General features: G+C 51.3%; 1 protein-coding gene across 1 annotated transcript in view; it reads right to left on the bottom strand.

Annotated features, from left to right (window-relative positions):
• Positions 1-12037, bottom strand: part of MN1 (MN1 proto-oncogene, transcriptional regulator) — a 40561-nt gene extending 28524 nt beyond the window's left edge. The window contains exon 1 of the mRNA XM_054082472.1: positions 8387-12037. Coding sequence (XP_053938447.1) covers positions 8387-12032 — 3646 coding nt within the window. The 5' untranslated portion in view covers positions 12033-12037. The remainder of the gene's footprint in view (positions 1-8386) is intronic.
• Positions 12038-27708: the final 15671 nt, after the last annotated feature.

The following is a 27708-nucleotide window of genomic DNA, read 5'->3' as shown; positions in this document are numbered from 1 at the left end:
ACTCCACTGCGATCTAAATCAAACATAAACCCAAGTATCCATAAGTGCGATGGTAATGACTTGACCGACTGTGCCATCTAGCCAGGAGACAGGAACGCTCAGGCAGACGCTCCCTCTCCGCTTGTTCTCACCCGACACACAATCGGAGCATCACCTCCAGCAGTGGATGGGGTGGGAACGCTCAGCCCCAGTCCTCAGGGACCCAACCCTGCTTGCAATGCATTCGCATCTGCGCCTCTTAGACATCCTTCATCCACAGCATCCTCTGCTTCCCATGACTTCTCCTACCCAAGACCAAACGGCTTTAAAACATCATCACAGAGGCAGATTATACCCACGCTGCCAAAAAAATAGTAGATTTTTCTAGGAAAGAGATTCTAAAATGCTGACCGGGTAATAACCCCAGTCCAACCTTCATTCCCTACGCTAACAGATCAATTCATATCTTTCTAGCAAAATGGTTTCAGGCTACATTAAAAAAAAAGTCCTATCTTTCTTCTTAAACTGCATTTTGGGAAAGGATTAAGAGGACGAAGGGAGGATATGACTGTTTCCAGGGGGTTTTAGTGTATTTGCTTCACACAGCACATCAATGCCCTCCATTTTAAATCGGGAATATATTCTTAATTAGGGTATGAAATGTTTTAAATTTTTCTTCACTTTACAAACGGCTGCTTTTTCAATTAACCGTGCTTCCTCAGCCTCGGGATGATCTTTCTATTAGCAATACAAATGCTTTCTAATATTTTGTGAACGCTAATTCACAAAATAAAGTTAAATGCAGACTTAACTCTGAAAACATATACTGCACCACAAAAAAACCCGCTGCCTCCCAACTGCTGGCGCATTACAGGCTTTTCTGTCATCAAGATTATCAAGTCCTAAAGGCCCAGGGGTTAGAAATGAAGGGGGGCAAGTTAAAGGAGAAAAAGGTGGCAACGCAGTTTCCCTCTCTTGAGTCTTAAATGCTCCAAACAGACAAGAGGAGGAAGATAAATCTCCAGAAGTTGAAGCAAACTTGCCGTTAGAGAGTCTCCAGCACGATGCTCTCCAGCAGAGAACCCTTCAGAGCGCGCACACGCTTGTTTGTGTTTGAACTCAAATCAACTGTATTTATTTTAATGTGAAAAAAAAGATCTATCACAACAGCACTTAAACGTAACCAGATTTCTGCTTATTGAACAAAAAAAGCTTCTTGAGACAAACCTTAAAAGCTAATAAACATTTAGACGGCACAATGTCATGCATTGTGTTTTTACATTAAAATACCAGACAGACAGAAAAGAGATTGCCTAAAATTGAAAACAGACAGACAGAAATTGCCCAACCAAAAGCTCTTAGTAGAAAGCGAGCACACAGATTGAAAGGGTTCATCCTCCGGAGCTTCCCGGGACTAGGAATACCTGCATCTTGGGAAGTGAAACCCTAAGATGTGATAAACCAGTCACTGCCTAACAGGGGCAAGGCAACACTTGGAAAAAACACATTTAAAAACAGCCAGCATGGATCAGACCTGATCGGATGGGAAAGGGATGCACTCTAGGCTTGAGTCAGGTGGCTCAGAGGGCAACAGCTCACGGCTGCCGAACACAAATACTTCACAATACCACTTGTGCTGTTAAAATAAAATAACTTGGGTAAGGGGAGAAGACTACTAGAAAAGCAGTAACCACAATGTTCTTTGGCACCAGTATAGAGATAGAATGCGGCACCAAGACAGCACATTTCTAGATCATCACGTCCTATAACTGATTACATCAACTAAGGAAGATGCGTTCCCTGCACACATACACTTCTGTCATTTGCCCAAAGCAGAACGTGAAGACTTAGAAGAGCAGGCGTTGGGTAAGAGATAAGAGGAGGGGTGCTGAGGAGGGGAGTAGCACAGCAATATCGTCAAAGATGTTCTCTTTGAAGTATTAAGAAAGTCAGCTTGTAAAAATTAATGGATTAGACCTCCAACTGTTCATTCTCAGCTTTAAATTTAAAAGGTATTTGGCTTTGGAACATTGGCATGTAATCCATAAAATATATTCAAATTTGTTAAAAAAAAATCTTTGCATTAAAAATTATTCATACTGTTATAATTGCACCAACACAGAAGCATTTTGGAAAGGAAAAGCAACCAACAACAAAGAATATCAGTATTTTTACCTAAGCCAGTCAAGTTATCAGGATGTGCAAACTGGGTGTTATCTACAGAATAGCAAAAATTCAGATTTGCATTTTAAAAATTAGGAAATCTAACCAAAATCAGGAAAGTCAGTGTACACCTTGAGTTTCCGGGAAGATTCTACAGCTGAACCTATTTCGTTTCCGTAGGGTTCCCTGCCTTGTGCCTCTTACTCGAGAACCAATGCCGGAGAAGCGCACAAGCAAGCCACATTCTCAATGCACCTCATTAAAGGAAGCTCTCTTTTAAAAACGCCGCTCAAATAAATTAAACAAGAATAATTCTGTATTTAAAAAAAAAAATCAACACATCGATCTTAAAAATCTCTATAAGGATGTATTTACAGGTGCAAACTTTGTTCTTTCCAAGGGCGCAGATTTTTCAATGGAAAAAACAGAACGGAGTGAGAGGAAGGCAGCTGGAGCAGCGGCCGCGATGGACGGGTGGGCATCAGGCACCTGACATGTTATCCGCGCCATCTGCATATGAAGCGCTCCAGCCCGAAAGACATTAAGGACGATCTATTTAATGCCAGTGACAAACCAGGGATGGATCCCACTCACCACAGTTCCACCACTCTCTTTTGATACTCTCCATGTGCTCGAGGAATTCCCTAATGAAATCATTGAGGAGACTTCAGTATGTTTAGCACGAAAAAAGCATGTGTTGAGCCACCTGAAGATTCATTTTAAAGCTGGCTTTACACGTTCTGTGGATACTCTGCTCACACTTGTACGTTATAGAAACACACAAGGAACCCCACACTGAAAACGTACAGTAATTTGTCTGGTACTAAAATTTTATATGGCCACATAAAGACATTTTGCTGTACCAAAAGCTCTCCCTGCTACAGAACGTTAGGAGTCAGCTGTTACAAATAAAAGCAGCCTGTATACTTTTAGGGTAGACTTTTCATTAACGTCTTTTCCTTCGCTTCACACAAGTTACACCAAACCATATCTGTAGGAATTGCTGATTAATAACTTTTTTAGCAAAAAAAATCCTTGGCAGTTTTATGGCACAGCATCCCACCAGGTCATTGGTAAAAAAAACAAGTATTGGATGGTAAAAATTAAGAGCAGACATGGTGTAATACATCCCAGATTAGAATAAATCCATGCTCTCATCTATGCTCATATATAAATACTAAGCCTAATTCATTTCCTTTTACATCATACGTAAAGATCTGAAGAACACTCACACACTGATTTCAAGAAATCTATCCCCCCAGCCTGCCCTCCTGCCCTCTCCCACACCGCACGGGTGCGAACCAGCCCAGTTCAAACTGACCTCAGAGCTAAACGGGCCAGTAGAAAATAACGGACTTTGGGAAAAGAAAGCATTGTGACACAAACCAAATTGTGACCCGTAGAAATTCAAATACAGACAGACCATCTACTAAAATGGGCAGAACAGGTAAAGCTGAAGACCAGAACTTAACATGCAGATAGACGGGGGCGACAGCAAAGGGAGCGGTGACGGCAGTTGCTGAAATATCAATAAATTCACGCACTTTCTGCATTAAATAGCTTAGTGTGTTACAGCAGCAACAGCAAATAATATTGAAAATGCCGCCCCTCGCCTTCTCTAACATTTGCCATAAAGGTCTACAAACACCCTGCAGAAGGTTTATAAAACAAAGGGAAACGTTTCTAAACAGGACCATTTTCTAGCAGGAAATATTCAACGCGGCAGTGAGTCACAGTAAACAATCAAATATTGCTGTCATTCACACCAAGCCAAGCAGGGACAACCTCTTGACAATTTTTTTTTTAACAGGTCAGAAGAGCTCAAAAGACCATCTTCGACCCAAACCTGATGCACACTGACCTCTCCCACAACGTGCGATGGGACTAGTCTCTCCCCATAAATCTGCATCCTAGCCACGATCATTGATTTAAGACCTGGATTTCGCATTTGCAGAGCCCATCACAGAACTTCTTGGCAAAGGGAACAGCGGGTTTTTTTTTTTTTCCAGTGACTGTTCAGATTCTTTGTGTAAGTTTAAGCAGCCCTTTCAAGCAAACAAAGCAGCAGCGGGTATCACCGATCCATCGCTGCAAAGCGCGCTGAGCTTCGTCAGGGAACTCATTCCCAGCAACCCTTCCCACAGCACAAACCCGTTCCGAATCACATATTGCTTGCAATGATATTTAAGTGCTTCAAATACCTCACAAGAGATCTGACAAACTCAGTCTTGGTACACAAACCTCATCCCGTGGTAAAGCCTCTAAAATCATTCAGCAGTATTTAAAATAAAAGCCCGCTGCAGTCCATGCTAAAAAGAGAAAGAAAACAAAGGCTTCTCGCTGCATCTGGACCAAATCTGACCTTTGTTAACAGATTTGGTAGTAAAGTACAAACATTCCACACTGCTTCATCAAGAGTTTTGGCCCACTGGCTCATCCAAACTATGGGGTTGGTGTTGCAACGGAATATTAACAAAAACTCAGAGTGGGAAACTAAAAGGGCTGCCCTGCACGTGCCCATCAGCTCAGCCAGGCCAGCAACCAAATAAATACATTCCCATTTTGCCCAGCCAACACCTACATTGGTTCTAGGTTACATATTGTCTTCACCTGACATCTGCAGTAGGTGACCTCCAAAATTCCAATTAAAAACTAAAAACAAAGCCCACCAGAACTTAATTACTGGGTTCCTAGAGAATACTAATCAACATCTCACTGAAGGGGAAATTGTTCTGCTTCAGTCAAACCAAACAGAGCAAAAACCTATTAAACTAGCCCTGGGTTGTTAAGTGAATGTGATCTGGTTATTCTTTGTTAGCTAGAGCTGCGGTGCTGGAAGTCAACGCAAACCCTCTAGACTCAGTATTATCATATCTCCCTCTCAGCTCTAGCAGCACAGCAGTGGGAATCATGAAATTCTAGAAAGCATTTTTTGGAGGAAAAAAAAAAAAGAACTGTCAGCCACTTCACGTAAAACATGTTAGTAGGAGAAATGATGTACCGAGAAAACACCTCATGGAAAATGGGATTTCAGCAATGACCAGCAAGCATTATTTATGTTAAATTCAGAAACATGTGAGCACAGGCACAGAACTCGCTAACGAGGATCTCTAACGATGTAGGTGTGGATGTGCTGCAGGGGTACCTCCAGCACAGGTGTCTGCAATAATGGGACCTGCTCCCACCCACCTTTAAAACTCACAGAACGCAGGACACTTGCAAATCATTTTAATGACATTAAGAGAAAAAAAAAGAGATGAGCTAGAAGAAAGCTGCCTAGCCATTAAAACAACTCAAACAAGTTGCTTCTTCCCCTGTAATCTGGGCATTAAAGGAGTATTTGGAGTTCTCAATCCCGCTGTGTTGAGGGAGCCTGTCCCTTCCAAAGCTGCCCTTCCACGGCCAGCAGAAAAGCCGGAGCCTCTGCTCCCTGGGACTCACTTCGGGCCATGGGAGGAGAGCAAGGGGAACCCAGCGCTCCAACAAGGGGGAACGTGCCCCCCGACACCCTGTATCCTTCGCTCCACCCTGCCCGGAGCCCACAGAGCAGCCGGTGCGGATCGGGGCTGTGTCACAATAGGAATAAATCACAAACCGCTTTGCCTCCCATCCCGGCAGGTGTAATTAAGAAGCCTACCAAACAATGTCTCCGTACTGGTGAGGGAACTTGGGTCTCACAAATAATCTCCCTATTAATATTCCACATTACTAAGAAAAAGCAAATGCTCCTCTGCGCAGCATTTCAGCGCGTTTAGGAACTGCTCGGGATTTGGAGGAGCGCTGTCGGCAGCCTGTGCATCCACCCTGCATGCATACACCGGGGAACTGCTGGAACAAACACCACAGATGCAAATCCCAGTCGGCTAAAACAGTATAAAATCACCACCACTGGATGAATAAAGCCTTTTCTTAAACACAGTTTCAAACACTCGGGGGGTACGGCAATGTAAAGTCAAATTATTTCTACTAACTGAGAAGAACAGCATGTTTTGTCTCACCTATTGTATCTTTATCATTTCCAACAACTATTAAAGTAAATTCTCTGCTGCTCTATATGAATTTCGTCATCCGAGGAACCAACCCATTCAAATCCTTCAAGTGACTAAAGTGTGAAACAAAACCAGCGCCTCTGTGCATTGTTGTGAAACTCGTTTGCTATTTTATGTTAAGCCTCTGAAATACTGAAACATATCCTTATATAGGAACACTGATTAAATGGTTTTCTTTCCAACTGATGAACTGTTTTAACAGCAACATTGTGGTTATCGCGACCAGAAAGCAATTACTTATTTCACTAGATGTTGCTAAGAATAGCGGTGATCAAAGTGAACGTAGGAGTGCTGTTAAAGACGTTAAAGAAAGCACCGCTCCATATGACACACATACAGAAAATATACATGATTTTAAGCCAAATTATACTTTTAATAAATGTGCTGTTATGGATTAAATCGCTGCTCAGGCATTTCTTTTTTTACACCACGAAATTAAGATCTGTAGAATCTCTTTGAGAATACTCTTTGAAAACCTATTTCTAACTAGAGCCCGGCGCGCAGATCTGCGTATCTGTGTGCGTGTGAGTGCACACACAACAGGGGGGTGCGTCTATGTGTTGTGAGAGGACGTAGATGTGTTCGAGCCTGCCAAGGTAGAAGTGACAGGAACTGTGATTTGTGCTAACTAGCTATTGATCCAGTCAGATCTAGATGTTGTGTACAAGAAACAATAAAAGAGAAGGGGCCAGGAAGGATGCTGTGTGCAACTCCATTTAAAAATGGAAAAGAAGGGCCCCAAACAAACCAATTTATGTCCTTGCCTGGGTGAAGCATGGAGAATGCTGATGGGCTTCCTAGAGTCTGCTGTGCATGCTAAACACTCCTGCTTGAAATGAGAGTCTCCTGCGCTGGGCATTAAACATGAACAAAGAGACAAACCGTGGGGGCTAGGATTCACGCTTCAGAAAGCCAAAGCTGAAAAGCCAACCAGAACCAGGAGTAGGAAATCGCCTGGTTTCCAAACCACCTCCCTTTTGATTTTCCCAACACCTTTCTTAGCAAAATTACTAAATGCCGAGGACTGTGAAAAGTCCGTCTATACGACCTAATCTAAGGAAAACAATTCCGAACTAGCTAGCGGTAACAAAACATCAACTTTCCTCGGCATGAATAATGAGTTTATATTGCTTAAATTACACACGTGTACTTCTTGCACATCAAAAAATCACCCGTGTACGTTCATACAGCAGGCACTTGCACATGCATCTATTGTAATTTTCACACACACAGTCAGGCGGCGTGGAAAATATGGCTTGGATGAGATAAAATAGAAACCAATTCAATCTATAATCAGCTTTATCTTAAACAGCTTTTACAATAGAGGGCTTTCTATTATTTTTTTTTTTTCCTGAGCTTGGGGAATGATGATGCCCTCTGGACACGCGGAAGGATCAAAAATGACAACTAATGTCGAAATCAAACATCTGTCAACTAAGCAAGTTTTACACTAGCAGACGCGGAGCCTTAATTTAAATTGCCTTTCTGTTAAAGAAAAAAAAAATGTGGAGAGCCTTTCAGTTCGCTATCACTCTTAGTGTAAGCAGGGAAATACCTGCAATCAGAGGGACGGCATCATGGACTAATTTGTGTTTTCATGGTTTAAGGAGATTTCTCTAACAGTTTGAGGGAAATAACTGGAAGGCTCAGTCAGGAATCGGCACCCCGTCCCCAGTAAGGCTCTGAGGGAGCCTCCTCCTTGCACCCCAACCCTAACAGGGCTCTGTGAGAGCCCTCTCCTTGCACCCTATCTCTAATGGGGCTCTGTGGAAGCCCCCTCCTTGCACCCCACCCCTGCAGCCCCCCTCCTTGCACCCTAGACGTGGGAGCTGGGCAGGGGGGTGGCTGGGAGCCCCTCTGCTCAGCACCCCACGAGACCCACTCCAACCCACGCTACCACAGCCCTCAGCGGCCGCTCCGCAGGAGGCAGGATGGGGCTGGTGGTAGGGAGTGCAGCGAGGCAGCCGGACAGCAGGCGTTTCAGCCCTGCCAACAGCTGCTCCAGCAGAGCCACCCGGCATTCCCCGGCCCAGTGCAGGAAGGGATCCGGCACCCACTGCTGTTCCCACCAGGAGTGGAGCAGCTCAGGGGCTGGCGTGTGCCCAGCATTCTTGCACCACAATCCCACCACTGCCCCTTTCCCAAGGAGCCCACTGTCCTCCCATGGGCCACCACCCACTTGGGACAACTGATACCTTCTTTGCTGGGGTTCGTGGGCTTGGGTTTCTCCCAGGGTGCCATAGGCTTGTCCTCCTCCTGCCCCTCCATCAGGGCCTTCTCACCAGGCAGGTACCAGGTGGAGTTGTGCTCCGCCATCAGGGAGTCCAGGTCGATGGTGCTCATGGCGCCCTTGACGCCCTCCGAGCAGCAGCTGCTCAGGTCACTGTCCCCATTCTGCCCCGCGCACTCGCCCTTCTTGCTCTTCAGCCCCAAAGGCTGGTCTTCCGAGATGCTGAACTGCTGCCGCTGGAGCTGGATCTGCGCCTGCAGGATCTCCAAGGGGTGGATCTCCTCCTGGGCAGAGGTGCTCGTGGGGGTCCGCACCTGCTCGATGCCTGGCGTGCCGGGGTGGGCGCCCGCCGTGGTGCTGAGCCCATAGCTGTCGGGGGTCGAGGTAGATGTACTGAGGAGGCTGAGGGCCAGGGGCTTCTGTCCATTGAGAAGTGCGTGCTCCCCACGGGGCAGCTTAGGCGAGCCGCCCAGCAGCGGGCTGCGGGTGGCCTTGGAGGCGGCATTGTCTGAGCTGGAGGACACCTCATCCTCGTTGCCGTAGCTGGTGCTGACCTCGTCGGGAAAGTCCACGTGCGGGGAGCTGCCGTCCGACTTGGTCACGCTCTGGATGCCACTGTCCAGGGAGGACATCAGGTCAGGCTGCTCCCCCAGCAGCAGCTCGCCACCCTTTCCCCAGGAGGGCGAGGTCAGGGGCTTGTCGTGGGGAGTCCCCCCACCTCGCTCCGCGCCCACAGCCCCCGGCGGACCCCCCGCCGCCACCGGCACCGCCGGCTGCCCCGGGCTGACGCCAGCCCCGCCACCCTCTGTGGCCGAGAATTTCTCGAAGAAGGTGCCAGGGCTGACGTGCCCGCTGTCCCGTTTCCGCCGTCCCCGCCCTCGCCCGCTGCCCGCCTTCCCCTCACCACCGGCCGCCGGCTCCAGCGCGTAGCCGGGCGAGAGGCTGCTCTCGGCGGGCAGCAGCGGGGCAGCACCCGCCGCCTTGCCCGCACCACCGCCACCCGCCGGTGGCCCCGCCGGGAAGTATTCTGGGGCGGAGGGTGGTGGCGGGTCGGGCTCAGCCTGGCTGAGCTTGCGCTTGGCCTCGGCCGGGCTCTTCTTGTTGAAGGTGACGTTGAGGTTGGGGGCACCCAAGCTGGCGATCATGTTCTGGCAGGCGGTGGAGAGGGCGGCCAGGCAGCTCTGCCCAAAGACGTTGTCCTTGCTGGCCGGCTTGCTGAAGGAGCCCAGAGAGAGGGCGCCCAGCTTGCTGGCAGCGGGCCGTGGCGGTGGTGGCGGGGGGAACTCGGGTGGGGCTGGTGGGTAGGCACCCGGCGAGGCGCTGAGGGTGGGCGCAGCACCGTGCGTGGCCGGCTGCCGGGCGGCCGCCGCAAAGGGGAACCCGGGCTGGGTGGCAAAGTCGGCAGGGCCACGGCGCTCAGCGGGGGCACTGGGCATCGCCACACCACCGCCCGGAGACTGCAGCTGCGAGAGGCCACCCATGGCGGGCGCAAAGGGCGGATGGACGCCAGGTGAGGGCAGAGCCTGCGCCGGCCCCTCACCCGCCATCCGCAGCGGTTCCTGCAGCCCCAGCCCACCGGCACCCGGTCGGAAGAGCACGGCGGTGCCGCCCGGCTGCAGGCCCAGCTCGTGGGGAGCCGCTTCGGCCTGCAGCCCCGGTGCCGCCATGCGCCGCGGCATCAGCTCCCCGGGCGGCGGCCCCGCAAACCACGCGCTGTCGGGAGCCATGTGTGGCGTCGATGGGTCGAAGCCGCCGCGGCTGCCGCTGCCAGGCTCGCGCTCGAAGGCCGGTGGGGGCAAACCACCCGGCGGTGCCACCTCGCCGTGGTGCCCCAGCTGCTGCAGGCTGGGCGGTCGCAGGCGCTGCTGGCTGCGCGAAGCCATCTGCTTCATCACCAGGGCCGCGTTCTGGCGCTGCGCCATCGCCGGGTGCTCGGGGCCGCCGTGCGGCATGGGCCCCCCAAAGGCGTCGGGCGCCGGCGGGGTGAACTCGCCCGGCAAACCGGGGTACGCCGTCGGGGAGAGGTGGCTCTCCATGGCGGGGCCGTGCATGCCGCCGCCCCAGGAGGCGCAGCGCTCGACGCCGGGGTTGCCGGGGAAGTCGAAGCGCGGCCTCTTGGCCACGCTCACGTAAGGGGCATCGAAGTGCTGCAGTCTTTGATTTGGTGGCTGTTGCGGAGGAGGGTGCTGCATATTAAACACGGGGTCGGCGTAGGGATGCATATTCCTGTTCTCCAGTCTGTGAATAGGGTATTCAAACTGTGCATGCTGGTTCTGCATGATGGGCCCATTGTCCTGCAGGTTGGGGTTGGGAGCGTTGGCTTCTGCTTGTTGTTGCCTAGGGATGGCTGGCGGGCAGGAGTTCTGTCTGGCCAGCAAGCCCGGCGGCTGCTGCGGCGGCTGCGGCGGCTGCATCAGCGGGTGCCTGGCGCTGGCCCCCGGCTCCAGCCCAGCGGGCATCTTCCGAGCCCCTCCGAAGCGCTCAAAGAAGACGCCGTGCTGCTGCGGCGGGTGCGCCTTGGCCACGGCCATGCCCGGGGCCCGGGGCAGGGCGGGCGCCCCCGCGAAGCCGCCGCCGCCGCCCGCGGGCACCTGCCGCCCGGCGCCGTAGTGCGGCAGCTGCCCCTCGGGCTCCGACGGCGAGAACACGGGCATCTCGAAGTGGCCGTCGCCGGGGTAATTGTATTCCAGCGAGTCCACGCCGCCCTGCGCCGGGAGCCGCCGCTGCTCCAGCCCGTGCGGCTCGGAGGAGCCGGCGGCCGGCAGCCCGTGGAAGGAGGCGGCGCGGTTCGGGGACTGGTCGAGGGGCAGGCAGGGAGCCGGCACGGCGTGGCTGGACCCGCCGGCGCCGTGATGCTGGAAGTCGGGGCGCTGCTGCCCGAAGCCCTCTCCCCCCTGGCTCTCGGCCATGTGCTCGTAGCCGTCGGCGAACGCCGTCTGCCCGCCGTAGCCCAGCAGCCGCCCGCCGTGCACGCAGGAGGCGCCGGGGTCCGGCCCGAAGTTGCCGCCGAAGTGCGGGGGGTGTTGGTGGGGGTGGTGGGCGCCGCCGTGCCCCTGCTGCCCGCCGAAGAAGCCGTGCACCCCCGGCTGCATGCCCGCTCCTCCTGCTCCTCCTCCTCCTCCTCCCGCACCGCCGTGCAGCTCGGCGGGGCCGCGGCTCGGGAAGCCGTAAGCATCTCCAGGCAGGCTCATGTTCATGCCCAGCAGGGGCGGCTCGCCCAGCGCCCCCAGCGCCGGGTCCGCGGGGAAAGCCGGCGCCTTGAAATGCGCGCTCATGCTCAGTCCGGGCTGGCCGAAGCCCCGCTCCGCCTGCCCGCCGCTCCGGCTGCTGCTCTGCGGCTCGAACTGCTCCAGCCCGAACATCCTCGAGCGCCTCCTCACCGCGAGGGCATGGCCGCTCCCCGCCGCCCCGCTCACATCCTGGCCGTTCGCCCGCGCCGGGCTCGCCGCTCGCTGCCGCCCGACGACCGGCAGCCGCTCACGGGCGCCCGGGGGCTGCGCGCCGCATCGCCGCCCGCACGGCTCCGGCGGGGCCGGGAGGGCTGCGCCGCGCTCCCCTGCGCGCTCCCTCGCTCTCACCCGGCGCTGGCGGAGCAGCAACAAGTTTTGCATTTCAGCGATGAATTTCAGCCATCGGGGCTGCGCCAATGAGCGCCGCCAGCGCCGGGGCGGGGCTCGCGCTTAAGGTGGATCCGACGCGAAAAACCGGACCCGCGACGCCCCGCACGGATCGGGCCCGCGGCGGGAGGGGCACCGGGGATGGGGGCGACCGGGGACACACGTTACCCCGCCCGGACCGGCCTTGGAGCGAGCGACGGGCACCAGGGCTGGGAGCGACCGGGAGGACTGGGGACCCACCGTTACGTTGCGCGGATCGGTCCGGCTGCGGCCGGGGCGCCGGGGCTGAAAGTGACCGGTGGGACCGGGGAACAGGCGCTACCCCGCCCGCATCGGTCCTGGAGCGGGCGAGGGGCACCAGGGCTGAGAGCGACCGGGGGCAGCGGGGACCCACCGTTACCTTTGTGTGGTTCGGCCCCGGAGTGGGCGAGGGGCACCGGGACTGGGAGCGGCCGGTGGAACCGGGGACCCCCGTTAGCTTGCCCGGAGAGGTCCTTGAGTGGGCGAGGGGCACCGGGACTGGGAGCGGCCGGTGGAACTGGGGACCCACCTTATTTGCCCGGAGCGGTCCCGCTGCGGTTAGGGCACCGTGAATGGGAGCAACCGGTGGAACCGGGGACCCACCGTTACTTTGCCCGGTTTGGTCCTGGAGCGGGCGAGGGGCACCGGGACTGGGTGCGACCGGGGGAACCAGCCCTACCCCTCCCTAACCGGTCTTGGAGCGGGCAGGGGGCACCGGGAAACCGGCGGTACCCCGCCTGGAGCGGGCGGGTGGGGGCCCGGTGGGACCAGGGACCCACGTTTCTTTGCCCTGATCTGTCCCGGAGCGGGCGGAGGGCACCGGGGCTGGAAGCGACCAGTGGGACCGGAGACCCAGGCTACTCCGTCCTGATACGGGCGGGGGGGAACCGGGAACGGGCACGGTCTCGCCCGCATCCATCCCGCAGCGAGTGGGGGGGCACCGGGGCTGGGAGTGACCGGGGGGACCGGGGACCCGGTCCCGCACCCCCAGCCGTCCCGGGAGCCCCGAGCCGGTCCCCGTCGGGGCTGAGCCGGGCGTTACTGCGGGAGCAGGGCTGGCAGCGCCCTGGAGGAGAAATCATCCACCGGGTCCCGGGGTTTAGAAGTCCCTCGGGGTGCGCACGGCTCGCACATGTCGATAGTTAAAAAAAAGATAAAAATGAAAATTACTCCCACAAAAAAAAATTAATATATATATATATAAATGAGATCTATAAATAAGCGGCCGCGAAGTATTTGTATATGGCAGGAGAGTTTGAAAGGGATTTTTTTTCTGCAGGATCAGGATGCTGCACTGTGATTAAATATTGATTTTGTGTAATTAGTTTTCATGTGAACTATCCTCCTTGCTGATGGCTTGGAGATTTCAGAACCGGAGAAGAAATGGAATTGGACATGGAAATTATTACTTAGCGAAGTGACAGGGGCGTGCGGGGCCGCGCGGGGCAGCGAGCGCCGGCACAAAGGGATCACGGGGAAACCTCGCTCGGAGCGGCGGTCACGGCGGGAGGGAGGGAGAGAGCGGGCAGGGTCCCCGCACCGCGCACCCCGCACCCGCCGAGCCGCGGGGCAAGGGCGGCTCCGGGGCCCCGCGCGCCTCTGCGCCTGCGTGCGCGCCGTCGGAGCGAACGTTGCGAACGGGCACAGCGACCCCTGCCGCCCGCCCGCGGCACCGACCGGCTCGGCTCGGAGTGGCGCGGCTTTGGGGGGGGGGCTCGGAGCAGCCCGCAACGGCTCGGCAAGGCTGGAGGTGCACGGACCGGCTTGGCTCGGCACGGCTGGGGATGGCTCAAAGCATCCCGGCACGGCTGGGGATGGCTCAGAGCATCCTGGCACGACTCAGCACTGCTGGGGTTGCCTCAGAGGATCCTGGCATTGCTCGGCATGGCTGGAGGTGGCTCAGCCCCATCCAACCTGGCCTTCAACACCTCCAGGGATGGGGCAGCCACCACTGCTCTGGGCAACCCGGGCCAGGGCCTCCCCACCCTCATAGGAAAACATTTCTCCTTACAATCCCATCTCAATCTCCCCTCTTTCAGCTGAAAACTGTTCCCCTCATCCTCTCCCTGCACCCCCTCATCCTCTCCCTGCACTCCCTGATCAAGAGCCCCTCCCCAGCTTTCCTGGAGCTCTTTTCAGTACTGAGAGCTGCTCTAAGATCTCCCCACAGCCTTCTCTTCTCCAGGCTGAACAACCCCAACTCTCCCAGCCTGTCCTCATATGGGAGGGGCTCCTGCCCCTCTGATCATCTTCACGGCCTTCTCTGGATGTGCTCCAACACATCCAATCCTTCCTGCACTGAGGACTCCAGATTTACACCACCCATAATCTGGTCCTCCAGGGTTCCTTGCTCTGGCATATCAACTCAGCTCCAGAAGCTTCAGAGCCACTGCAGGCTCGCTGGAGAGCATTTCCCTGATCCCCCAGAACACCTTCTCTGTTGACTTTCATGGGCACCAGGTTGTGTCCCAGCGCAGAAACAGGTTCCTGCAGCGCACAAGCCCCTGTGCTGCTGTGGGCGATGTGCTCAGTGTGCTCCCTGCCATGCCTCAAACCTCCCTCTGCTCCAGCCGGGATTGGTGAAAGGGCTGCTGGCAGCAAAGAAAGTGCAGCGTATCCATGCCTCATCCTGGACACAAAGCTCATGGTAGATCTAACACCGTTTCCTGAACGCAGGAAGAGGCAGACACTTTCATTGAGGACACTCATCTCTTAGTATTAACGTGGGAGCGATTTCTCAGTCACCTAAGGGAAATAGTTGAAGTTGGTACCTCATGGGAGGGGCATGAACATGCTTCAGGTTTTGCTCCCAAGGAGATGTTTTCTCTGCTGCGTGCTGGGTTGTGGCTGCCAAGGGCAAGCCTGCAGGGGCGGGAAGGAACTGCACGGAGAAGTGGTACCCAGCTGCGTGCAGATGTGGCACGCACTCAGCTCTGCATTGTGACTCGTTATTGCCATGGAATGGTAATAATTCGTTGTGTAAACTAGAATTCACTTATTATCCAGTATTTTTCTGGCCAAAATAGCATCCGACTTAAAAACTGGATTATTTAAAAAAAAAAAAAAAAAGGAAAAAAAAAAGAAAAGGAAAAAAGCTGGATTAATTTTGAGAGTGCCAATCTAAACAGTAGGCGCAACAGAACAAGTAAGAGCATTGTAAACTGAAACAATATTGGTGCTTTATTGCCAGTGCTGCCAGTACAGAATTGCACAATAGGGCTGTGGCTCTCCGGCTGGTAAGACTTTAATGTGAGCAAGGAACATGATCAGCCTCGCTGGGACACATCAGCAAGTGAACGTCCACCTCGAGAAGGAACACTGCTGCTCTTGCAGCTAGAATCCGTGTCTTGTTGGTGCATTCAGTCCAGGGTGGCATGAAAAGCTACTTTCTGCATAAAATACCACCCGCCAGCCGGACGATAGATCTTTCAGTACTGTTGTTTGAAATCACTTACTGTCATACTGATGGGTTCCATTTGTAGTTGACCCTTTTTATCACAGCATTATTGTTGTGTTTATATCCAGGTACTTCTCGAGGTTCTCTCCACACTTTGGATACAATGAAAGTTATATCACAAGTGGTGAGGAAGGAAGTTACTTGCTCCTGTAAGACAGTTAGATTTCTGCTGTGAAGAATTACTTTTCCTGATGCAAAAGGACCTCAGCCCTCTCTGAAATTTCAGCTTTTTTTCTGAAATAGGGAGTTGTGTCTTTCGCAGATACCTGCTGTAACATTGGCTTACACGAAGAGACCAAATGCTCCAGAAAAGACACAGTTTTACTGATTAATGAGATTCACCTGGCATTTCCTGGAGGATTCAGAATCTGTGTGTTCTGCAGGCAGAGCAAGGAGGAACAGAATGACTCTCCTCTCTCTGGAGGAACAGAATGACGCTGCGAACGCCTTTAGAGGGATGGAGACTTCCTTGGGCCATCTCTAAAGCTTCTGGGCAAGCGCTAATCCTCCCCTTTCCTCCATTCTGGTGCATGCTCACCAACAGGAGCCGCGGGTGTCCCTGCCAGGGCCAGCAGTGAGTCTTGCTGCTGTATTCTGCAAGCTGGGCCAGCCCCTCGCTCCTTCAGCAGGCGGCATTTCTGCTTCTCCACCGCTGGCCTGGGCGTCACTGTCTTCCAGGAGCAAATGTTAACTCTGAAAGTTTCAGCAGAGTGACTTGCCCTTGCATGGGTCGTCCTCAGGAGTTGTTTAGAACGGGATGGGTCACCCTCAGGAGTTGTTTAGAACGGGATGGGTCACCCTCAGGAGTTGTTTAGAACTGGCCAGCAGCAAATATGAAAATCATATCAGTCTAAATATTTTGACAGTAGAAGCCGTGAGTTGATTGCAACAGTGAGGGCTCTGCGCACCCGTGGTGCAAACATTCGCTATTTGTTAAAATGTCAGAAGGTGGCTCAGCCCCACTTTCTAGCTTGGAACCTGCTCTGGGCTAAACACGGCTCGGGGCTGTGAGCAGCACCCATGGGTGTGCTCTGGTCACAGAGGGTCCCGGGTCACCCAGCCAGGCAGAAAAAACCTCTCTCAAATTGGACTGAGTAGTGAAAAGTATGTTTTACAAAACATATTTTTACTTTCAATCTTTGGGTTTTGGTCATCTTGTGGAGGGGGGAAAGCAGGGAAAGGCATTATTGAAATAGTTGTAGCTGCAGGGGATTGGTTTCTAAATTAACAATAGTAATTGCTCCTGCCAAATCCAAAGTTGAGGGGATTCATTTATTTCGCCTCTCGAGACAATAGCACAATTTGGGGTTTCATATTGCAAGCTCTGAAAACCAAATGGTGGGGTTGATGTTTGAAAAAACCCTCAAATTTGGACAACATCAATTCATCAGACTTGAATTCACCTCCTTCCTCGGTGCCTGTTGAACTTGCGCTGAGAAAAGTTGCTGCTCAGCAAAAAAAAAAAGAAAAAACCCAACCCTTTTTAACAAAATGAATGCATCATACATAAAACATCACGAACCATACAATTAGTAAGCAAATGTAAGAGTTCAGCTCAGTTCATAATTATTCAGCAAACCTATTCAGAATGATTTTTTTTCTCCCTGCAGCAATCAACTGTGTGGGCTCATTACCACTGAGAATCTAACGAAGAAACCACCACATAAACTGTACAAAACAAGCCCATATGCTTGAAAAACTTCAGCCCAGCTAGCCATTAGCAATAAGCATTTTAATTCCATCGAGCAAAACCACATCTTACTTTTCCTGTGGCGATTGTACCCCCAGCTCTGTAAGGATGCCAATTCATTAGTAATACATTCATAATTTCATTAATAAATTTCAGGCTTCAGGTATATAAATTTTAGCTACTAAATAACCTCTACGGTGTTTGGTAGCGCGGCCATCTGGAACAACACAAAAGAGCATTTGGTTGCCGCTGCGCGTTGTGTACCGGCCCAAGGGATGGGTCCTGCCCTTAGAACATGGGCTCCCAACGGTTACTTTGCAAATCAGATGAAGGACAGATCCCCGAGTCTGGTGGCTGATGTTATCGGGAAGAGTTTCAACGTTTCTCCCTAGAACAGCGAGGGAAAATATTGCATCTCCTCCCTTCCAGAATCAGAGCGAACAGGGCGACTGAACTGAAGGCAAACACATAAAATCATCAGAGGAGCTCCACAGCGAATGCAGAACAGGATAACGAGGGACGGCGTTCTCCAGAGATGGTGTTTATTTGTGTGCATCGCCCTTGGCTCCTCAGAACCGTGAGGAGTTTTGAGGTATGGAAGAGCTCTTAGTGGCAGGAGCACGGCTCCCAGAGCCCCACGTGTGCCCACAGCTGGAGCCGGTGTGGGCGAAGGGCTGCATTGCACGGGCTCTGGCATCTCTGGGGTGTTTGCTCCAGGGACAATCACGCCGCTGGCCTCCCGAGCTGGGCAGCGCTGGGCGTCGCGCTGAAAAGCAGCATGTAAAGATGTGCACGTATCCGATCTCCTCTGTCACTCCTTGTGCTTCCCTGCTTGAATGTCTGGAGGTGACTGCTTTGTAATTGAGATTAAAGACAATTTCATCTGTAAATCCTGATTTGCATTCAGTTTCTGAAAGGTTCGCCTTGCCGATGTAAATATTTCATGCTTCGTTTTGCCAACAACGTTGTTTTCTGGAAAGTTTGAACCAAATTCCTTCAGACATTTGACTGCTTCCCATTTTAAAAACTGCATAACTGAATAATAAGAGTTAAGGCACTCAAACTGTTCCAGTCACTTCCAGCAGGGACCGGCAGTGATTTCAGAACTCAGCCCTTCCCAAGGATCTCTCTGTTTGTTCCTCCTGCAAGGCTGTGTGGTTGGTTAAGTTCCATTACATCTCTGCAACCTTTATATTTTTCCTGTTTTTTTCAGATACTTCAGTGCAGATCCTGATATTTTTTGCAATATTGGTACGTTTTTCCATTACAAACAGCTTTTTTTTTGCATTAATTAAGAATGCATTGGGTCCTGTTTCTGTCAGCTAGTTGAAAACCTTTATGGCACATGGGACACCGAGGCGTACACGTTGAATGAATTTTTTTCAGTTTCGATCACTAAAAAGCAAAGCAGTGCTAAAATAATGCAACATTGAGACTGTACGGTTGGACTTGAAAATGCTAGGAAACACTAAAGGAAATCTTCCGATCTGTGATAATTGCACTACAGTTGGGGCTTTTTTCCCCCTTCAAATTCCCATCTCTAAAACACACACTGCAGGATCACACATTTGACTGGATGGAGGGGAAGTAAAAAGAAATTAGATCACATATACAGCACAAAAGAATTAGTTTGGCTGCAGGAACTGTAAAAGTTTTATATTTCCTAAAATAATTCAGTAAAACTTACATAAAAAATAGTACCTCTCTATATGGATAACTGGTGTTTAACTCTCCTTGGTATTTTATGATGGAGTTTGTATGATTGACTTTGTTCTGTTGTTTTCTTAAACTTGAACCAGGTAGGAATTTCTGGAAGCTTGGTAGAGCAGGAGTGGTCTTTGGGCATCTGGAAAGTTTTGCTCACTGTGGGTGATGCCAGCAAACCACTGCAGTTAATTCATTTTTCATCATCTTATAAGTTGAACTGTTGTGAAAGGGGAGAACCAGAGGCTACTTTGTAAAGTCCTGATGACTTAATTTTCCCTAAGCGTTAGCTTCCCAGGAGTGTTCATCCTAGTGCTTCCTTTTCACATCCCAAAATCCCACGACATTTCACCCGCAGAGTTTTAAGTCCTTCCTATGGCTCACAAGACAGTGTCCTTTTGCCCTGGCAGATCCAAATGGCACTGGGGGAGCAGTGGGGGCTGATGGATGCAGTTTTAGATGTCACTGTTTCATGGAAACTCACCCAACATGGACCAGATTGACTTCTCCTGGAGACCCTCCCATGGGGCCGCCTGTCTGAGCATCGCTCGCTTTCCACTCTCGTCTCACATCCCCTGAGTGCTGCCGGCGTGTTCCCAGGCACTCGGGGTCTTTGGTAACGCTCTCGTTCCTGGTGCACCCTGTGTAAGGGTCCCAATCTCCTGGTCTTGGCTGAAGAGCAAGCTGCGTGCCCTGCCAGCAAGAGAAACGGTTGAGAATGTGATGCCCAGAATTCAAGCCACCAGGCAAATCAAGATGATGATGTATTTAATATTTAGCAAGTTACTTCACAGGATTCTACAGAACTCACATTTCTGAGCCACTGGCAAACCTTGGCTCATCGCCCTGATGTGTCCAGTTCAAAAAGCACCTTTGCCCACAAGAAGAGGTGAAGAGCCTTCCCAACGGCAGCGAGTGCGTGCTCGGCAGCAGGGCAGGGCGGCCTTGCTGCCCAGCAGGCTGGGAGCAGAGCAGAGGGGATGGGGTGCTGCAGGGAGCTAGCTGGACACCCCTCAGCTAGGGATCCCAGCTCAACACGGGGTGGATCTCATCTGCTCCACATAAGGCACTATTTGCTTTTCAACATGAATCACTCGGGTGCAACAGCGACCGGTACTCACCGCAGCCCTGGCACCCGCCTTCCCTGCAAATGCTCGCAGCAGCAAAACCCTCCCAGCTCCTCATCACAGGAACAAAGGGTTAAAAACCTCCTGCCATCCATACCCATCGCTTCTCTCAGATCCCATGGCCCCTCAGCATCTCAGTACAAAAGGCCTGATTTAATCCCGGTTGCAGACAACTCACATTGTACTCGAAGACTTCTAGCGATGTCAGGCTATCGGGTTTCCAACTCATATCCAAGGCACAGCCCAAGCACTGAGCAGGAACAAAGCCTTCTTTGTTACTGGGAAAAAAAAATCCCCTGAAGATATTAGCAGTGCAGTAGAGTTCAAACTGGTAAATGATTCAAATATTATTTAATGAATACATTTGAAATGAGTTCTTGCAACCCAGAACACTTTTTAGATCATCATTTACAAAGAGCCCACCTCTTCGTTTTCTTCTTCTTTATGAAGTCGTTTCTTTCAGGTTTTAATTACAGCCAATTTACTTCCAGACTTTTTCAGGGACCTCACTTATTGGCGCAGCTCAGTTTTTTTTCTGATACTGTTTAGCTGGTGGCTACCAGATCTTTCAGAAGCCCTTTCACGTTCCCATAATTTACCTTGGACCTCGTTCTGTGACCCTAAGGAACGTGGGAGACAGAGAGCCTGTTGCAGAAGAAGCAACAGCATCAGGTACTGTTCTAGAGAGTGCTAAAACCAAGCTTTTAAAATCAGGAAATCTGTTAAATTAGAGTATCAAGACATTAACTGGTGTGGGGGGAGCACTGCACAGTTCAGATTCAATAAATATCTTCAATTTCTTGTTCGTGTCTTGGATATGCAATCCTAAAGCAGGAAGGTGTATAATTCTAGAGAGAGACAGCAAAGAAAGAAACAAGGTAGATGAGATTCTAGAAAGAACCAAGCCTCCAAGCTGCCACTCGGGTTTGTTGTTGTTGATGTGAAGTTTTGTAAAAATCAAAAATGTGAAAATGGAAAAGTCCTTTAAAGTAATTTGAGTAAAGGTCCTAAAAACACAGACCCTTGGGAAAACTGTTATTGCTACAAAACGTGAGTACATACAAAATGACAGGTTTCTATGTCTGGAGAAACAAAGAGGTGCCACAAAATTATCCGTAGCCTCTCCATAGATCATTTGATCATACCCACCAAATCAATAGGTTCTTCCCCCCCGCAAACACGTGAGTCATCCATAATGAAGTCATGCATTTTGGTAGACATCCTGCAACCTGCTGAGGGCACACTCTTCCCAATGGTGCTGGGAAACTGGGAGATCCTGATGGGCACAAGGGCAGAATCCTCCCCAGGAAGGCTGCCAACTGGCACATCCCTGGCCTCCAGGAGATGTCTTCCATCCATGGTGGGACACAGCACTGGACAACCTGCTCCCGCTTTGAAGCTGGTCCTGCTCCAAGCACGGCTGGATCCCTTGACCTCCACCTGAACCATTCAGGTTGTCCATAAAAGCTTTGTAAGCTGCCAAAATATCGGCTCCTCTTTGAACTAGTAACGACTTAGTCGAGGTGGGCTTGTTTTTGTGGCCACTGGTACTTCAAAACCATCAAAACATCCAAAGGTGTCTGATAGCTGTTTGGTACTGTGCAGCTGAAAACGTGGTGAACCTTACTTGACTCACCTCAAGCACCAACGACCCCAGGATGCTGGGGCTGGCATGGGAATACCGTAAAACGGAGCAAGAAGGCTTGAACTTCGGCAATGCATCATCGTTTGCTAAAGCTAAAGTTAACTTTTGGAGACACTGTTATCTGCAAATTAATGGAAAGTGAAAATAATTGTCTGCTTTAGCTAATTGCCCAACGCAAACATTGCATAATGGAACAAAAGCGCTGTAGATAAGGCTCAATTTGAATCTGAAGACAGCGTAACAAATGCTCGGTTGTTTTTCCTCATCTAGCAGAAGTTACAGAATCACAGCCTGTATTTCGTTGTGTTGGTCTCGACTGTTTGGAAACGCTGGAGTCTGCCCCCACAAGATACTTGTTCCTAAAACTCCCATCGGAAAGGGTTGGTAAATGGTTTTTACCAATTAGAAACTCCTCATGTGCAGCAAGCTCATATTTCCTGGTTACAATTTAAATGCCTTCAAGATAAGAGGACACTCTAATTGACTGAATACTATTTATATTTCTTTCTATTGTGCTAAAAGTTTATGATGCAGGCACAAAATTAGAACAGCCTGGCTCTGTGTGCTCCGACTTCTGCTACAGACGTGCAGAGAGGGAAAGTTACAACCGAAAACTAATGACAGATGCCATGTTCATAAATGTAACTTGGCTAATACCACATGAAGGCAAGACAGAAAAACGGGGAGTAACCTTACTTGGGGGTGTATATTAGCTTTTATACAAATTATTTTCATAATTCTGGATCAGCAAAGACATTTTACCCAATTTTACCAGTTTCCTCCGTAAAAAAAATAAGGGCAGGGTTACTCCTTCAGAAAAGAACGTTAATGCAAATGGAAGTTCACAAAAATTAGTTAAGGCTTGCTTGCTTGTTTGTATGGAGTCCCGTGTTCCGTTCTGGATTCGTCAGCACAGGAAGGACATGGAGCTGTCGGAGTGAGTCCAGAGGAGGCCACGGAGATGATCCGATGGCTGGAGCACCTCCTGTATGAGGACAGGCTGAGAGCTGGGGTTGTTCAGCCTGGAGAAGAGAAGGGAGACCTTAGAGCAGCCTCCAGGACTGAAAGGGGCTCCAGGAAAGCTGGGGAGGGGCTTTTGATCAGGGATTACAGGGATAGGATGAGGGGAAACTCATCCCCGAATGTAACGTATATGGGATGGAATCCTCTGTTGGCCAGCTTGGGGTCACCTCTCCTGTCTGCACCTCCCTGCAGGTGCCAGCCTTTTTCTTCCCTTTCACAGACAGCCCCACCAGCTCCAAGGTGGCCCAGGTTTCTCCAGGGACAAGGACAAGCAACAGCCTCTCAGCATAGCGATGCCCTGTGATCACTGCTAGAGAGAAACACAGCCTGAAACACGTGCAGTTAACATTCAGAAACGAAATTACTCAGACGAGACTGAGCTGAAAAGTTAGAAAATGATTCTACTTGAGCTCAAACCGGATCAGAGTGTTAGGAAGGAAAAACTGTGTTCCTTTTAACTTGTTGCAGCTCCTAAAGCTTGATTCAGGGAATCCTACCTGCAAGCATTGCACAGATTCTGACCTTGGCAGGAAACGCAGCAAGAACAGTGCATCCCTGCTACCAGGGTTTCCCTCTGTGTCTGTTTTACCAGGCGGCACAGGGCGGGCGCTGGCGCGGCTGTGCAGCTGCAGGGCTGGTAGCTGTGTGGTTACAACACCGAGAAGTCAGCGGATCTCGGTGGTCCACCAGGAAGACAGAGCCGGGAGCTGCATCAGAGAACTCAACAGCTTCTTTAAAAGGAAATGCCTTTCAGAATCTCATGAATGTCGCAAACCAAGTTAATTGCATAATTTCACAGCTTTTCTCTTAAGGGGCTTTTTGCCCTAACAAAACTGGAGTGACAAGGGATGAACAAGCCCAGAAAGCAACGGGCTTCACTCTCAAACGCCGCACCTGAACCCAGCGAGTTGTGGGCAGACAAGTGGCTGCTGCAGAACCATCCTGAGCACTCTTCACAGCTTCTGTCCAAGCCACTTTCTCCTCTGACCACTCACTATAGGGAAGGGGCACTTGCTGCTTCCCAGCTCTGCTGGGTGCAGTTACGGGTGCCCTTCCTGCCCACATCACCTGTGCCCGCTGAAAGGAGCCCTGCACATCATAACCTAGAAAACAGCAAAACCCTCCGTGCGTCAGTGAAAGGCATCAACATTCATTCACCGCAGATTTGACAGGGAAGAGCAAATAAAAGCCATTATGGTCTTGCCCACCAATAAGCAGTTTGAGCAAAACCCAGTTTCAACATCACCAGGCTTTTGCTGTGTGTCACCCGAGAGCAAATCCCCGCATGCCTTTGCAGAGGGGAACACAGCCGTGCAGAGAGGTGCTGCTCACCAGCGTAACCAACGTGGGCATTGAATTCTCAATGTTCAATCACTTCTGACCAAGCAATTCTGATTTAGTCATACATAGAAATGCCAACTGCTCTAACCACAAACCAGCCGCAAGTTCCTTCTCCCAGCCAAAAATACGGTGAGAGCAGCTGGGAGTAGGAGGTGAAAGAGAAGAGCAAAGTGCAGCAGCTGCCCTGGGGACATGGGCTGAGCCACATGTGATTTTCCAGCCTGCTGCAAAGCTGCAGGTCCCTTACCGTGCATCCCTGCCCGCTCCAGCCTCTCTCATAGCCCAAGGGCCTTGCAGAGCGCTCTGCACCCGGGCTGGCCAGGACGTGAGAAATGATATTTTGATGGTCTGGTCAGAAGGGAAGCAAAAAGAGGACAGAGACCCCCAGAGCACACAGAGGGCTCAGGGAGATGTCTGTAAGAAGTACAGGACCCCGCAGTGGGCAAGGGCCATGCAGTGCTCTCAGCAGTGCTCATTTGTTCAGCAGGCTGGAACGGAAGGAAGACACTGAAATCAGTCAAACAGTGATGGCAACCAAAGGGAACTGAGACCAGGGGAATGTGGCATCAGCTGATGAGCTGTTTCTCATGTTCTCCGTGGTGAACCAACATGGGCAACACACAGCCACGCTGTGATGAAACCTCTCCTCAAGCACAACCATGGAGCACCAGCCTTTCCTCTAAAATCAAAACTGTCAAGTGAGGGTGACAGCATCAAAATTGAATGCGTAGTGATCAGAGGCACTCTCTTCAGACTGGTTTGGGTTTCACCTGCATCCTTTGGGCACCAGTGACTGCAATAGGTCCCGTGTGTACCTTCAGCTCGCGATATCAATTTGTGTGGCAGGCAATGGAGTTCTCCACACGGTACCTGACACAAACAAGGCTTTATTCCCATGGGTTCTCTTCATCAGGTCATTCTGCAGGAACCCATCTTCCTGCCAACACGCCCAGCACAGCCTCTGGGGCTGCAGCCCTCCAAGGGCACAAACTGACAGAGTCTTCCCTGCTCTGTGCTGAGGGCGCAGGGGGTCCCAGTGTGTGGTCAGCCCCATGTGCCTGCTCCCCAACAGGCTGCACCCACAGCCCTCTGGCTTTTGTCAGCATCCACAACCCTGCCTTGATTAACCCTGAGTAAGATCCACTCCTCCTTTAACATCTTCCCACTCTGGGAGAGCACAAGGAGCTCGTGTGCCATGTTACAGCCAACATCTGCAGAGCGAAGCTCCGTGGCAAAGAGGTTGTACAAGTTACAAAGCTATTTTATTCTTCCTGACAAGCCTAATCATACTATTTCAATATTTAAAAGTGAAGCACTTACTTAGTCCAGCTCTCTGAGGAGAGGTCACGATGTTAAAATCCATCTGTCGGGCACAGTTATAAACAAAGTAGGAGCAAGGCTTCAAGGCAACGCTGTTCAGTAGCTCTGGGGTTCAAAGGATGTGAAGCAGAGATGGAAGCTCTTGTACATCACCACCAGAGGTGACATCAGTTTATCTGTCCTTTTGACACTGTGACCATCCTGCGGCGCGTGGCGGTGCCAACCTGCTGCCGGCCACGAGTTCAGGTGCTGCAAACACGGAGGCTTTGAGTGATGGGAGCAGTATTAATCCTCTGCTTTTCCTGGTGGATGTTGCAGATAATAGCAGTGCGCCCAGGTGTTAAATCTACAAATCCAGCAACAACATAGGAAACACGAGCTGCATGTGGCAAGATAACGTTTTAGACCGATAGCATCCACAGCGGCAAGAGCAGCCCCGAGCTAGGAACAGGGCTGGCAGTGCTGCTGGCAAGAACCTGCACCTCCACCTGCAAGCAGCCCGTCACCTTCTCTGCCCATCATCCCTGCTGTTTACTGAATGCAGATAAGTTGTTAAATACCTCAGTCCTGAGCTGTTGATGGCAAGGGCCGAATCCTGTGGCGCTTGTCGGGCTGAGCAGCCGTACAGCCGGTGCAGCCTGCGCTGCTCAGACCCACGCGACCACGACAGCAACACTGACAGCTCGTTATGTCCTGCCACCAAGCTCGTTTGGTGCAGCCACACGTAGCTTTTACACAGCTCACTAGTATTTAAGGGAATCATACAAACCTTTCTGGAGAAGCCGTTCCAGACCCAGCATCAGGACAAGGGCAGGATTTGGTCTTTCAGTCTTGTAGAACTGCTCTGGAGCAGGATTTTGCCCTGTGGAGGAGTAGTGTAAGCTCAACATGAGCTGAATTAATTTCAGTTTTTACAAGCGATATGGAAATACAGCACAAAATCCTTTACAGCTATTTTTTTTCCCCCCTCATGCTGAGTGTTTCACATGGCTGGTGAGAGTCCAGCCAGAACAACTGCATTTCAGCAGGTGATTAAACAATCCTCATTAAATCATTGGAGAAATTTCTACCGTCGCAGTAAATGCTAACAGCCAGGTCCCTCTGCAATTCCCGAGTTCCCAGTGCTTGTGCTCCCATGCTCAAGACCCTCCTCCCCAGTCCATTATGCTTCTTCAGATGTGTTTATTTATATACTTTTATGTGGTGTGGTGTCCTAAGAGAAACAAATCTGTTGAACTGCTACAAACAGACACCTCGGGGAGTTATAATTTGCCCTTTTAGCGTGTTTCCATTTCTTCCTTGGAGCCAAAATTAACACAAAGTTAAGGGACAGGTTTAAAAGCATTTACAGTTGCTCAAAGAATCTGTTGATGTTTCAGGAGACTGAGACAAAGTCCTCTAACAGAAAAACATGAACAGAAAAACAGAAGGGCTCTAATTCCTGCCCTCAGCTGTTAAGGGTTTGCTACACAAAAACAAAAATCAGGGAGCTCCTGTTCCAGCCAGGAGCCCAACATCGAGCAGCCTTGCTCCTCTCTGGAGCCTCAAATCAGCAGAAACCTCCTTTGCGTGGTCAAACCGGCCAGCGTTCCCAGTCTGGCATCAGCCAGGAGGGCTTAGGAAGGTGCTGGTGCCTGGGACTCGGCTCACACCCGGTCCCCAGTGGCACTTTCCAAGAGGGTGAGCGGGCAGGGATGGATTTCTCTGTGTAAATACTGGTTCTGCCCCATCCCTCGATTGCCCAGGGGAACACCAGCAGCTCAGCTCAAGCGGCTGCGCTGCCCCGCAACTGTCCATTAAACTGTCCCACATAGATGGAATCTAAGAGGGAAGCGAACAAGCGGAGCTCACCGAGTGCCAGCGTGCTGTGAGACTTAGGAGATAGAAGGTGGAGGATACAGGGATGCAGCAGCTGGATCTAGATTCCCTGGAATCTAGAATTCCCGGGGCAGCCTGGAAGCAGCAGTTTGAAGCTGTTTTCTCCCAAAGTTTAATTAAATACCAGGGGCTATCCGTCTTGCTCAGGGTTTGTCAGCTCGGTGCTCCACACCCACGTCCCTCCCGTGCCTGGTTCTGTCCCACCCGCCACGGTGCCGGGTCAGAATCAGGAGCTGTGAGCCAAGATAGCGTCGAGCCAGCAGTTTCGCAAGGGCACATTAAAAATAACATCAGGCATTTCTGCCAAAGCACTTGTTTACACTGGGGCCTGCCCGCACCAAAGTAACGTTCTGGGGGATTCAGCGTTCGCTTTAATTAAGAATTTGATGAGAACTCAGTTCTCTTCCTTTACAACTGCTGTGCAGACATCAAGCATCAGACCAAAAGCATCCACCACCCTCTGG

The sequence above is a fragment of the Cuculus canorus genome, chromosome 17 (assembly GCF_017976375.1).
Source record: "Cuculus canorus isolate bCucCan1 chromosome 17, bCucCan1.pri, whole genome shotgun sequence".
Taxonomy (NCBI): Eukaryota; Metazoa; Chordata; class Aves; order Cuculiformes; family Cuculidae; genus Cuculus; species Cuculus canorus.
The sequence above is the reverse complement of the archived record's forward strand: the minus strand, read 5'-3'. Positions and strand labels throughout refer to the sequence as shown.